Source organism: Rattus rattus, chromosome 14 (genome assembly GCF_011064425.1).
Source record: "Rattus rattus isolate New Zealand chromosome 14, Rrattus_CSIRO_v1, whole genome shotgun sequence".
In the NCBI taxonomy this organism is placed as follows: domain Eukaryota; kingdom Metazoa; phylum Chordata; class Mammalia; order Rodentia; family Muridae; genus Rattus; species Rattus rattus.
The window spans coordinates 28,583,942-28,597,032 of NC_046167.1; the positions used below are offsets into that span (position 1 = coordinate 28,583,942).

Consider the following 13,091-nt stretch of genomic DNA (forward strand, 5'->3'; position numbering starts at 1 on the left):
CCCAACGGGAATAATTACTGACTTCCTATATAGTCTCCACAATTCATATATATGTCTTTTCACTTTTGTACCTTGTAGAAAAACTCTAAAAGTAGTCTACGTGTTTTTATTTTTAATTTTTATTATATTTTGTTTATTTCATGTGTGTGTGGATATGTGTGGATGTTCACATGCCATAGCCTGTGTGTACAGGTCAGGGACAGTAGAAGTCAGCTCTCAGACTCTCGTGTTGGTTCTAGAGACAGAACCTGCCTCAGCAGACACTGTCTCACCAGCTGTCCACATCCTTCTGGAAGCAAATATGCTTTTGTATATTTACAGGGTACTGGAATTTCATTTTATATTGTGGGGCTGATACAGAAGGATCTTAATATTTGGCTTGGGGGATTTTAATTGTTAGCTTAAAATACCCTAAATGTTTTAAAAAAATACATATTTTATTTATTTTTTTTGTTTGTTTGTTTGTAGCTGGTTTTAGAAGAAGTTTCCGTCTTAGCAGAAAGGATAAGAAAACAAATAAGTCCATGTACGAATGCAAAAAGAGTGAGCAGTACGACACGGCGGATGTGCCCACATATGAGGAGGTGACACCCTACCGGCGGCAGACCCATGACAAATACAGACTCGTCGTCCTGGTTGGTAAGTGTTTGCTTTGTAATCCTGCAAATCAGAAAAACACCAGGATTTACATTTGAAGTTTATCATAGTTGAAGCTTCCAGCTGAAATCCCCTTCTTGCTGAAGGCCTTGCTTAGTCTCTGAAGTGAGCGTTTGTCTGCTGACTGTGTTGGGACTGGTCTGGTCCTTTGGAGGCTACCTCATAAGTAGCCCTCGGTCCCGTGGAGCCTCTGTTGCAGGTGGGTTAGGAAATTCACTGTAACACAAGAAGCATCAAGAGTATTAAATCTTAACATACTGCTTAATGGATATTTGAATATTTGTTAATGAGCATTTGGATATTTGGTGATGAGTGTTTGAATATTTGTAAAGTAAGTACTTGAATATTTGTTAATGATGTTCTTTTCGATTTATTTTGAGGCAGTAGCCATGGTGTAAGCTACCTACAGCAGTTAGACCATCGTGAAATAAGTTCCAGCAGGTTTCAAACCATTTTAGAATGTGTGGAGGTATGTAACTGAGGGCTACAGTTCCTGCCTGGCATCGGGCTCAGTCCTGAGTACTGTAAAATCCAAAGTTCGGGCAGATCATGTCTACAGTGGTTGGCTTGACTCACATGAACGGTCTAGCCAGTGTCTTGTGCAGCCTTCACCGACATGACCCCCCATGACCTTATGTTCCTCCACTCCTGTCCCTTACTATGTTTCTTTTAAAATGTGGTGAGAGCTCTGTCAGCTTCCAGGATTGAAGCCAGAGGTTTTGCATAAGTTTGGGGGTAGAGGAGCATAGTGTCTCTTGTTAATTCTTACATTATAAACTTAAGATGACAGTTTGGGGAGGAGTAAGGATCATTGGAAGGGTGAGGAATCGGCCAGTTTCGTGAGGAGAACTCCTTTGTAAGTTTGTTCCATGCTAACTGAGACTGATGGTGGGTGATTTGTGAGAAGCAATATGGTTTCCTCTTACCAATGCCACCAGAGTTGATCATTAGCCTGGCCGATACTGAAATTATTTATTAGAAATACAGGATCACATACAAAGAAATCCAAAGTTTCCTTTCTTAGTAAGGCCCACCTTTCTGTAGTCTTAGCTCCATAAATGTCACGGTTTCCACCGTGCTCACAGAACTCAGTTCCAGTCCACACAGCACCCAGGGCTCATGGCTGATCCTGTGGTCCTACGTGGAGGCTACCTGAGACCCACTGCCTTCTCTCCCCATCACTCCTGCTGTAAGCATCTGAGCAGCCTCCTTCCATTCCTGCCCCCTCTTCCTCAGCCCAGGAGCCCAGTGTGGTAAAGGGGACCATGGACACAGACCATGCGGCTGTGTCGCTCCTGCCTTTCCAAGCATTACCCTTGGAGTTACCGGGCTGTGCTTGCTTTGCCTTTCATTTCCAGACTAAAAGGAGGAAGAAGGAGCCCGAGCCAGTTTTCTTCTCCTGTAGGCACCGCGGATAAAGCCGTGTCTGCAGGGGCTGAGGGGAAAGGAGTTCTTGAGCTTGGCTTGGGTCTGTGTAGTAAGCCAGAGAAGAGTGGAGAGAGTCAAGGTGTAGAGCTCTTGAGGATGATAGATGATTCTGGAAAAGAGACAGCCAACCCCTGGGATCCTCAACAGGGATTGGAAGCAGACAGCCAATTCTGGGGATTGAGACAGTGGAGTTACATAGTTCTCCCTGGCAGAGTGCATTAGCAGTCCTGGGCCTGCCTTAGGACAGGATAAAAGAGCAGGATGCCACATTAGCCTTCCATCATCGGGGCCAAATACTTGAGATAGTTAACTAATACAGGTAAAAGGTTCCTTTCGTTTCACACCCTTAAGCACGAGAGAGTAGCACAAGTGGAAAACCTCACATCCTCACCCAGGTAACCGCTTAGAGTCCTAGCACAATGCACCCCAAACACAATGTAAAATGACCTGCTGCTATCCACTGTATCTGAAATAGGAGTTAATTCCAAGTGATCCTGTGGCTCTGGGCCCATGAGAGACAGTTCCCCATGGCAGGGGCATTTCATAGAAAGGATGTGCTCATCTCTGCAACGGAGAGCAAGGAAAAGAGGAAGGAGTCTCTGCCAGTACCTTGTGGGCTGTCTGTCAACAGATGTTCCCCAGTCCTGTTTCCTCGTCTGAAAAGCAGACAGGATAAGAGCTTTGCTAGTCTTGCAAAGACTCAGACTTGCTCCTAACCCAGGCTGTGGTCTGAGTAAAAAACCATTCTTTCATATTATCCAAAAATATCTTTTTTTTTTTTTTTTTTTTTTTATTAACTTGAGTATTTCTTATGTACATTTGGCAAACATCCCCTTCCCTCCGCCCCTTCCTTATGGGTGTTCCCTCCCCACCCTCCCCCCATTGCCGCCCTCCCCCGACAGTCTAGTTCACTGGGGTTCAGTCTCTTAGCAGGACCAGGGCTTCTCCTTCCACTGGTGCTCTTACTAGGATATTCATTGCTACCTATGAGGTCAGAGTCCAGGGTCAGTCCATGTATAGTCTTTAGGTAGTGGCTTAGTCCCTGGAAGCTCTGGTTGCTTGGCATTGTTGTACATATGGAGTCTCAAGCCCCTTCAAGCTCTTCCAGTTCATTCTCTGATTCCTTCAACGGGGGTCCCGTTCTCAGTTCAGTGGTTTGCTGCTGGCATTCGCCTCTGTATTTGCTGTATTCTGGCTGTGTCTCTCAGGTTCGATCTACATCCGCTCCTGTCGGTCTGCACTTCTTTGCTTCATCCATCTTGTCTAATTGGGTGGCTCTATATGTATGGGCCACATGTGGGGCAGGCTCTGAATGGGTGTTCCTTCAGTCTCTGTTTTAATCTTTGCCTCTCTCTTCCCTGCCAAGGGTATTCTTGTTCCCCTTTTAAAGAAGGAGTGAAGCCTTCACATTTTGATCATCCGTCTTGAGTTTCATTTGTTCTAGGCCACTAGGGTAATTCAAGCATTTGGGCTAATAGCCACTTATCAGTGAGTGCATACCATGTATGTCTTTCTGTGATTGGGTTAGCTCACTCAGAATGATATTTTCCAGTTCCAACCATTTGCCTGAATTTCATAAAAGTCGTTGTTTTTTTGATAGCTGAGTAATATTCCATTGTGTAGATGTACCACATTTTCTGTATCCATTCCTCTGTTGAAGGGCATCTGGGTTCTTTCCAGCTTCTGGCTATTATAAATAAGGCTACGATGAACATAGTGGAGCACGTGTCTTTTTTATATGTTGGGGCATCTTTTGGTATATGCCCAAGAGAGGTATAGCTGGATCCTCAGGCAGTTCAATGTCCAATTTTCTGAGAAACCTCCAGACTGATTTCAGAATGGTTGTACCAGTCTGCAACCCCACCAACAATGGAGGTGTTCCTCTTTCTCCGCATCCTACGCCAGCATTTGCTGTCACCTGAGTTTTGATCTTAGCCATTCTCACTGGTGTGAGGTGAAATCTCAGGGTTGTTTTGATTTGCATTTCCCTGATGACTAAAGATGTTGAACATTTCTTTAGGTGTTTCTCAGCCATTCGGCATTCCTCAGCTGTGAATTCTTTGTTTAGCTCTGAACCCCATTTTTTAATAGGGTTATTTGTCTCCCTGCGGTCTAACTTTTTGAGTTCTTTGTATATTTTGGATATAAGGCCTCTATCTGTTGTAGGATTGGTAAAGATCTTTTCCCAGTCTGTTGGTTGCCGTTTTGTCCTGACCACAGTGTCCTTTGCCTTACAGAAGCTTTGTAGTTTTATGAGATCCCATTTGTCGATTCTTGATCTTAGAGCATAAGCCATTGGTGTTTTGTTCAGAAATTTTTCCAGTGCCATGTGTTCCAGATGCTTCCCTAGTTTTTCTTCTATTAGTTTGAGTGTGTCTGGTTTGATGTGGAGGTCCTTGATCCACTTGGACTTAAGCTTTGTACAGGGTGATAAGCATGGATCGATCTGCATTCTTCTACATGTTGACCTCAGTTGAACCAGCACCATTTGCTGAAAATGCTATCTTTTTTTCCATTGGATGGATTTGGCTCCTTTGTCAAAAATCAAGTGACCATAGGTGTGTGGGTTCATTTCTGGGTCTTCAATTCTATTCCATTGGTCTATCTGTCTGTCTCTGTACCAATACCATGCAGTTTTTATCACAATTGCTCTGTAATACTGCTTGAGTTCAGGGATAGTGATTCCCCCCCTAGAAGTCCTTTTTATTGTTGAGCATAGTTTTAGCTATCCTGGGTTTTTTGTTATTGCAGATGAATTTGCAAATTGTTCTGTCTAACTCTTTGAAGAATTGGATTGGTATTTTGATGGGGATTGCATTGAATCTGTAGATCGCTTTTGGTAAAATGGCCATTTTTACTATATTAATCCTGCCGATCCATGAGCATGAGATCTTTCCATCTTCTGAGGTCTTCTTCAATTTCTTTCTTCAGAGTCTTGAAGTTCTTGTTGTACAAATCTTTTACTTGCTTGGTTAAAGTCACACCGAGGTACTTTATATTATTTGGGTCTATTATGAAGGGTGTAGTTTCCCTAATTTCTTTCTCAGGCTTGTTTCTCTTTTGTGTAGAGGAAGGCTACTGATTTATTTGAGTTAATTTTATACCCAACCACTTTGCTGAAGTTGTTTATCAGCTTTAGTAGTTCTCTAATGGAACTTTTGGGATCATTAAATATACTATCATATCATCTGCAAATAGTGATATTTTGACTTCTTCTTTTCCGATCTGTATCCCCTTGACCTCCTTTTTTGTTGTCTGATTGCTCTGGCTAGAACTTCCAAGAACTATATTGAATAAGTAGGGAGAGTGGGCAGCCTTGTCTAGTCCCTGATTTTAGTGGGATTGCTTCAAGTTTCTCTCCATTTAGTTTAATGTTAGCCACTGGTTTGCTGTATATGGCTTTTACTATGTTTAGGTATGGGCCTTGGATTCCTATTCTTTCCAGGACTTTTATCATGAAGGGGTGTTGAATTTTGTCAAATGCTTTCTCAGCATCTAATGAAATGATCATGTGGTTTTGTTCTTTCAGTTTGTTTATATAATGGATCACGTTGATGGTTTTCCGTATATTAAACCATCCCTGCATGCCTGGGATGAAGCCTACTTGATCATGGTGGATGATTGTTTTGATGTGCTCTTGGATTCGGTTTGCCAGAATTTTGTTGAGTATTTTTAAATGCGTCGATGTTCATAAGGGAAATTGGTCTGAAGTTCTCTTTCTTTGTTGGGTCTTTGTGTGTGGTTTAGGTATAAAGTAATTGTGGCTTCATAGAAGGAGTTCGGTAGTGCTCCATCTGTTTCAATTATGTGGAATAGTTTGGATAATATTGGTATGAGGTCTTCTATGAAGGTCTGATAGAATTCTGCACTAAACCCGTCTGGACCTGGGCTCTTTTTGGTTGGGAGACCTTTAATGACTGCTTCTATTTCCTTAGGAGTTATGGGGTTGTTTAACTGGTTTATCTGTTCCTGATTTAACTTCGGTACCTGGTATCTGTCTAGGAAATTGTCCATTTCCTGCAGATTTTCAAGTTTTGTTGAGTATAGGCTTTTATAGTAAGATCTGATGATATTTTGAATTTCCTCTGAATCTGTAGTTATGTCTCCCTTTTCATTTCTGATTTTGTTAATTTGGACACACTCTCTGTGTCCTCTCGTTAGTCTGGCTAAGGGTTTATCTATCTTGTTGATTTTCTCAAAGAACCAACTTTTGGTTCTGTTGATTCTTTCTATGGTCCTTTTTGTTTCTACTTGGTTGATTTCGGCTCTGAGTTTGATTATTTCCTGCCTTCTACTCCTCCTGGGTGTATTTGCTTCTTTTTGTTCTAGAGCTTTTAGGTGTGCTGTCAAGCTGCTGACATATGCTCTTTCCTGTTTCTTTCTGCAGGCACTCAGCGCTATGAGTTTTCCTCTTAGCACAGCTTTCATCGTGTCCCATAAGTTTGGGTATGTTGTACCTTCATTTTCATTAACTTCTAAAAAGTTTTTAATTTCTTTCTTTATTTCTTCCTTGACCAGGTTATCATGGAGTAGAGCATTGTTCAATTTCCACGTATATGTGGGCATTCTTCCCTTATTGTTATTGAAGACCAGCTTTAGGCCGTGGTGGTCCGATAGCACGCATGGGATTATTTCTATCTTTCTGTACCTGTTGAGGCCCGTTTTTTGACCAATTATATGGTCAATTTTGGAGAAAGTACCATGAGGAGCTGAGAAGAAGGTATATCCTTTTGCATTAGGGTAGAAACGTTCTATAAATATCCGTTAAGTCCATTTGGCTCATGACTTCTCTTAGTCTGTCTACGTCTCTGTTTAATTTCTGTTTCCATGATCTGTCCATTGATGAGAGTGGGGTGTTGAAGTCTCCTACTATTATTATGTGAGGTGCAATGTGTGTTTTGAGCTTTAGTAAGGTTTCTTTTACGTATGTAGGTGCCCTTGTATTTGGGGCATAGATATTTAGGATTGAGAGTTCATCTTGGTGGATTTTTCCTTTGATAAATATAAAGTGTCCTTCCTTATCTTTTTTGATGACTTTTAGTTGAAAATTGACTTTATTTGATATTAGAATGGCTACTCCAGCTTGCTTCTTCCGACCATTTGCCTGGAAAGTTGTTTTCCAGCCTTTCACTCTGAGGTAGTGTCTGTCTTTGTCTCTGAGGTGTGTTTCCTGTAGGCAGCAGAATGCAGGGTCCTCGTTGCGTATCCAGTTTGTTAATCTATGTCTTTTTATTGGGGAGTTGAGGCCATTGATGTTGAGAGATATTAAGGAATAGTGATTATTGCTTCCTGTTATATTCATACGTGGATGTGTTATGTTTGTGTGCTTTTCTTCTCTTTGTTTTGTTGCCAAAACGATTAGTTTCTTGCCTCTTCTTGGGTATAGCTTGCCTCCTTATGTTGGGCTTTACCATTTATTATCCTTTGTAGTGCTGGATTTGTAGAAAGATATTGTGTAAATTTGGTTTTGTCATGGAATATCTTGGTTTCTCCATCTATATTAATTGAGAGTTTTGCAGGATACAGTAGCCTGGGCTGGCATTTGTGTTCTCTTAGGGTCTGTATGACATCAGTCCAGGATCTTCTGGCCTTCATAGTTTCTGGCGAAAAGTCTGGTGTGATTCTGATAGGTCTGCCTTTATATGTTACTTGACCTTTTTTCCCTTACTGCTTTTAATATTCTTTCCTTATTTTGTCGTTTGGTGTTTTGACTATTATGTGACGGGAGGTGTTTCTTTTCTGGTCCAATCTATTTGGAGTTCTGTAGGCTTCTTGTATGCCTATGGGTATCTCTTTTTTTAGGTTAGGGAAGTTTTCTTCTATGATTTTGTTGAAGATATGTACTGGTCCTTTGAGCTGGGAGTCTTCACTCTCTTCTATACCTATTATCCTTAGGTTTGATCTTCTCATTGAGTCCTGGATTTCCTGTATGTTTTGGACCAGTAGCTTTTTCCGCTTTACATTATCTTTGACAGTTGAGTCAATGATTTCTATGGAATCTTCTGCTCCTGAGATTCTCTCTTCCATCTCTTGTATTCTGTTGGTAAAGCTTGTATCTACAGCTCCTTGTCTCTTCTTTTGGTTTTCTATATCCAGGGTTGTTTCCATGTGTTCTTTCTTGATTGCTTCTATTTCCATTTTTAATTCCTTCCACTGTTTGATTGTGTTTTCCTTTAATTCTTTCAGGGATTTTTGTGTCTCCTCTCTATGGGCTTCTACTTGTTTATTTATGTTTTCCTGGAATTCTTTCATGCATTTTTATGCGATTCCTCTCTGTGGCTTCTACTTGTTCTCCAAGGAGTTCATCATGTCTTTCTTGAAGTTCTCCAGCATCATGGTCAAATATGATTTTGAATCTAGATCTTGCTTTTCTGGTGTGTTTGGATATTCCATGTTTGTTTTGATGGGAGAATTGGGCTCCGATGGTGCCATGTAGTCTTGGTTTCTGTTGCTTGGGTTCCTGCGCTTGCCTCTCGCCATCAAATTATCTCTAGTGTTACTTTGTTCTGCTATTTCTGACAGTGGCTAAACTGTCCTATAGGCCTGTGTGTCAGGAGTGCTGTAGACCTGTTTTCCTCTCTTTCAGTCAGTTATGGGGACAGAGTGTTCTGCTTTCGGGCGTGTAGTTTTTTCCTTTCTACAGGTCTTCAGCTGTTCCTGTGGACCTGTGCCTTGAGTTCACCAGGCAGGTCACTTGCAGCAGAAAAGTTGGTCTTACCTGTGGCCCCAGGCTCAAGTTCGCTCATGGGGTTCTGCCCACGGGCTCTCCAGCAGTGGCAGCGACCAGGAAGATCTCATGCAGCCTCTTCCGGGAGCCTCCGTGCCCAGGGTTCCAGATGGCCTCGGTGTTTTCCTCTGGAATCAGTAATGTGTGCAGAGAGCAGTCTCTTCTGGTTTAGGCGTGTCTGCCTCTCTGAAGGTTTAGCTCTCTCCCCCACGGGATTTGGGTGCAGAGAACTGTTTACCCGGTCTGTTTCCTTCAGGTTCAGCGGTGTCTCAGGCAGGGCTCCTGCTGCTCCTGGGCCCTCCCCACAGGAACCCAGAGGCCTTGTACAGTTTCCTCTTCGGCCAGGGATGTGGGCAGGGGTGGGCAGTGTTGGTGGTCTCTTCCGCTCTGCAGCCTCAGGAGTGCCCACCTGACCATGCGGTAAGGCATCTCTCCCACGGGTTCTTGGAGCAGAGAGCTGCTGCGGGCCGGGATCCGCTGGTGTGGGACTTCCGGTAAACAGGAAGTGCCTGGTCCTAGAACGATTCACGCCTGTTGTCCGTATGCCGCCAGGCAAGTCACTTGCAGCAGATAAGTTAGTCTTACCTGTGGCCCCGAGGCTCCGAGTTCGCTCAAGGGGTTCTGCCCACGGCTCTCCGCGGTGGCAGCGACCAGGAAGATCTCGCAGCCTCTTCCGGAGCCTCCGTGCACCAGGGTTCCAGATGGCCTCCGTGTTTTCCTCTGGAATCAGCAATGTGTGTAGAGAGCAGTCTCTTCTGGTTTCGCAGGCGTGTCTGCCTCTCTGAAGGTTTAGCTCTCCCTCCCACGGGATTTGGGTGCAGAGAACTGTTTACCCGGTCTGTTTCCTTCAGGATCCGGCGGTGTCTCAGGCAGGGCTCCTGCTGCTCCTGGGCCCTCCCCCACAGGAACCCAGAGGCCTTGTACAGTTTCCTCTTGGGTCAGGGATGTGGGCAGGGGTGGGCAGTGTTGGTGGTCTCTTCTGCTCTGCAGCCTCAGGAGTGCCCACCTGACCAGGCGGTAAGGTATCTCTCCCACTGGTTCTGGGAGCAGAGAGCTGCTGCCCAAAAATATCTTTAAAATAAACCTGAGGTGTTCTAGTCTAGATGCCTGCTGATTTTGAGCCTCAGCCTTTGAAATGACCGTATAGCAGCCAATCTGAGAGAAGCACCTGGGTAATGGCTGTATGGTTTGGAAGTTCTATTCTGCTCTCTGTTAACTGCTGTCTCTCCTGACTGCACGGTGAAGACATGTTTCCTCTGTGTGCAGGAGGGTGGGAAGACCGTGTTGCACCTCCTTCATTCACTCTTCCCCTTGTTGTCAAAGCTGTGTGGAGTAACGGCCTGGGTAAAGACGGTGTTAGGTAAATATCACCGGGAAGATACAGAATACTTTTCTCTCAATAGTGTCACAATATGCTTTTCTTAGACCCAGTGTTCAAGAAATCAGATTCAGCCAAGTTGGTGCCATTCGAAAATACAGCATCAGAGAGCCATGAGCCTTGATCAGAAATACTTGATTTTCCCTTCTTTAGGTAAACATGTTATTCCCAGGCCGCATTTTAGTCCCTGATAACCTCACATGTTTCTATTAAAGTCCCTTCTGCATTTAAAAATATTTCTTAAAAAGTGTTAGACCCAAATGCTGGAGCATTTACTACATAGTCCTATACAACATATTGTATTTCATCTTTAGTAAAGGCTGACCTTTTCATAAGTAAAACAATAAAGTCAAATGATGTACGTAAGCTTGTGGTGAGGACTAGGATAAAGGTGTGGTTTGAAGAGCCACAAAAGCCCTTTTGTGGCTTAAGCCAAAAGGAGGGCAGAGATCCATTCTGTGGCTGTTCAATGATTCCTTACTTGTTCCGTCTGGCTATTCAGCATAGGGGAGAAGCTAAGAGTAAATCTTTGCATATTTCACATTTACAACACAAGTTCGATTCGGTCCTCTGGACTGAGTCCCGTGTGTTGTTTGAAGGCTGCTATGCAGAGGTGCTCTGAGTAAATGGACATCTGTAAGAGCGTCATCATTTTCTCCTAAAATGATGCTAACCGCACAGCTGGGTAAGGCAGAATAGGAAGCACATGCTCATAACTGGGCTGCTCCGGAGGTGTCCATGTACACACCCAAAAACCAACAGTCACAGTCGAATTCATGGATGTGTGGTGGGCTGAAAGTTATCCTGTGAACCGGAGACAAATGTGACCTATTAGAATCACAGTTGGCTTCTAACGCCTGTAGTCTCTCTGAAATATGTATAGTAGGGGATCTGGCATGAGACATGATTCTCCCCATTGAGCTGGCTTTTAGTGAGCAGGTCTGTTCTGAGCGCTGGGTTCTCTAGGTTACAGCAGAAGCTTTTGTCCTCCAGCCGCCTGTATTCCAGTAGGAGAAGATGAACCAAAAATCTATCATTCCTAGGAGCAAATGCTGACAGCCTTGGCTACTTGTGTGGCTAATGGATGTGGTGAGTTGTACATAGGAGGTGGCTTGTGGTGCTGGTTAATAGAACTGTGAGTTTGGGACTAACAGAGAATGGATTTTGAATGAGATCCTGTCATCCCCAGTGGAAGTTGCCTTTGGAAGAGTTAGAGAGGAAGGAAGTAACCATTACCACTGTCCTTTGCTTGGCTAGGGAAGGTGACTGTGGTTGGATTTTGACCTTTCAGTTGTATTGTATTCTCGTCATAGCTGCGGTAGAAAGAGGAGATACGAAACTTAAATGGGTCCACAGACCTGCTTTAGAGGGATGTTTAGTTAGCAAATTTTTTATTCTCATTTTCTTCTCTGTTTTTGTTTCATGCTTTGGCATTTGCTTTATGAATTGGTGCCTCATTAGGAGTCCTTTTCTCCCGTCGTGAAAGCGACAGAAGGAATGAGCCGCTCTGACTTATGCATGTAGCTCGACTCTGTAGTGTCACTTTGGAACACTAAACTCCCGCCGCCATCTGGTCCATCTGATCATCCGGTGGTCATGGATCAAATAGAATAGCATGGCTGTTTGTATTTTATGCCTAGAGCAATAAAAGAGTATTGCTATAATATGATAAGTAGACGTTTTATAGCATGTGTCTGATCTGAGAGATACCTAGGGGTGCTTGGATTTATCTTGCAATAAATCAAATGAATGGGTATTTTTTTTAGGTAATAATGCAGTTTGACTTCCTATGGTAGACTCCTGTAATTCTGGTATTTTTCTCTGGATAGTAAAGAGTAACAAGTCTGGCCAAGTACAATAAAAATTAAAAAAAAAAGCCTGTAGGGAAATGCAGGATTTTTGCGTGAAGCAGCGTAAGTACACTGGGGTTGCATACAGAAGAGAAGCCAGATCCACGCCAGTAACTCTCTCTGTAATCGACTATTTTTGGCTTGTGCCAAGATGTACAAAGAGCAGGAGAAAACATAAATAGTACTTGGTCAGAGCAACACATGTCCTTCCAATATTCCACTTAATATTGGATATAAATCCAAATATTAGGAAAAAGTGTGTATAAACAAGAAGGCTCTTTATCATAATGTGTTACTGTGGTGGTTACATGAACAGTTTGGCCCTCTCTATTGACTTATCTTTCCCTGTTTAGTTACTTTTCTATTAGATTATTAGTATGTTAAGTCTTTCATCTGTAGGGCACTACTTATATTTAAGTTATTAAATCGAATTTGATACTTATCAGCCCTAAGTAACACTATATACAGGGGCCGCGGATTGCTCAGTGGATAAAATACTTGCTGAGCTTGATGACTGAAGTCCAGATCCCCAACACCTACCACACGCACACACACATGCACATGCACAAGGACACACACGTGGGGGGGAGGGGAACACACATATATACTTGTAAAACATGCACATACAAAAAGGAAACACTATGCTAATATTGCATGGCAGAAATCAAAATCATCTTGTGTTCATCCTTAGATTGTGAAACGTAGACATAAGTGTATGTGTGTAATACCATATTTCACCAATTTCACCAAAAACTGTTTTCACCATAAGCACATTGTCGTTGTCATTAATTTCCATCCTGAAATAGCACTGCCACATAAATAAGTAGGTGGTAGAAACTCCAGTGAGTAGTGAGTGATGAAGGTGTAGCCTTGCACTTGTGTGCTCCCATGCGCACATCTTCTGACACAGTCTTGCAGAATACGTACTCTAGTTTTACAGCATTACCCCGAGCTCTGGAAACACCACCTAGCTTGATACTTTCTTCACTCTTTTGGCATTTTTGGTGGTGGTGGTGGTTGTTGTTGGGCGTATCTGTTTCTGATTTACAGT

General features: G+C 43.0%; 1 protein-coding gene across 1 annotated transcript in view; it reads left to right on the forward strand.

Annotated features, from left to right (window-relative positions):
• Mpp7 (membrane palmitoylated protein 7) overlaps positions 1–13,091 on the forward strand; it is an 88,906-nt gene that overhangs the window by 40,397 nt on the left and 35,418 nt on the right. Inside the window, exon 10 of the mRNA XM_032885218.1 lies at positions 469–639. Within this exon, the coding sequence (XP_032741109.1) occupies positions 469–639 (171 nt within the window). The remainder of the gene's footprint in view (positions 1–468; positions 640–13,091) is intronic.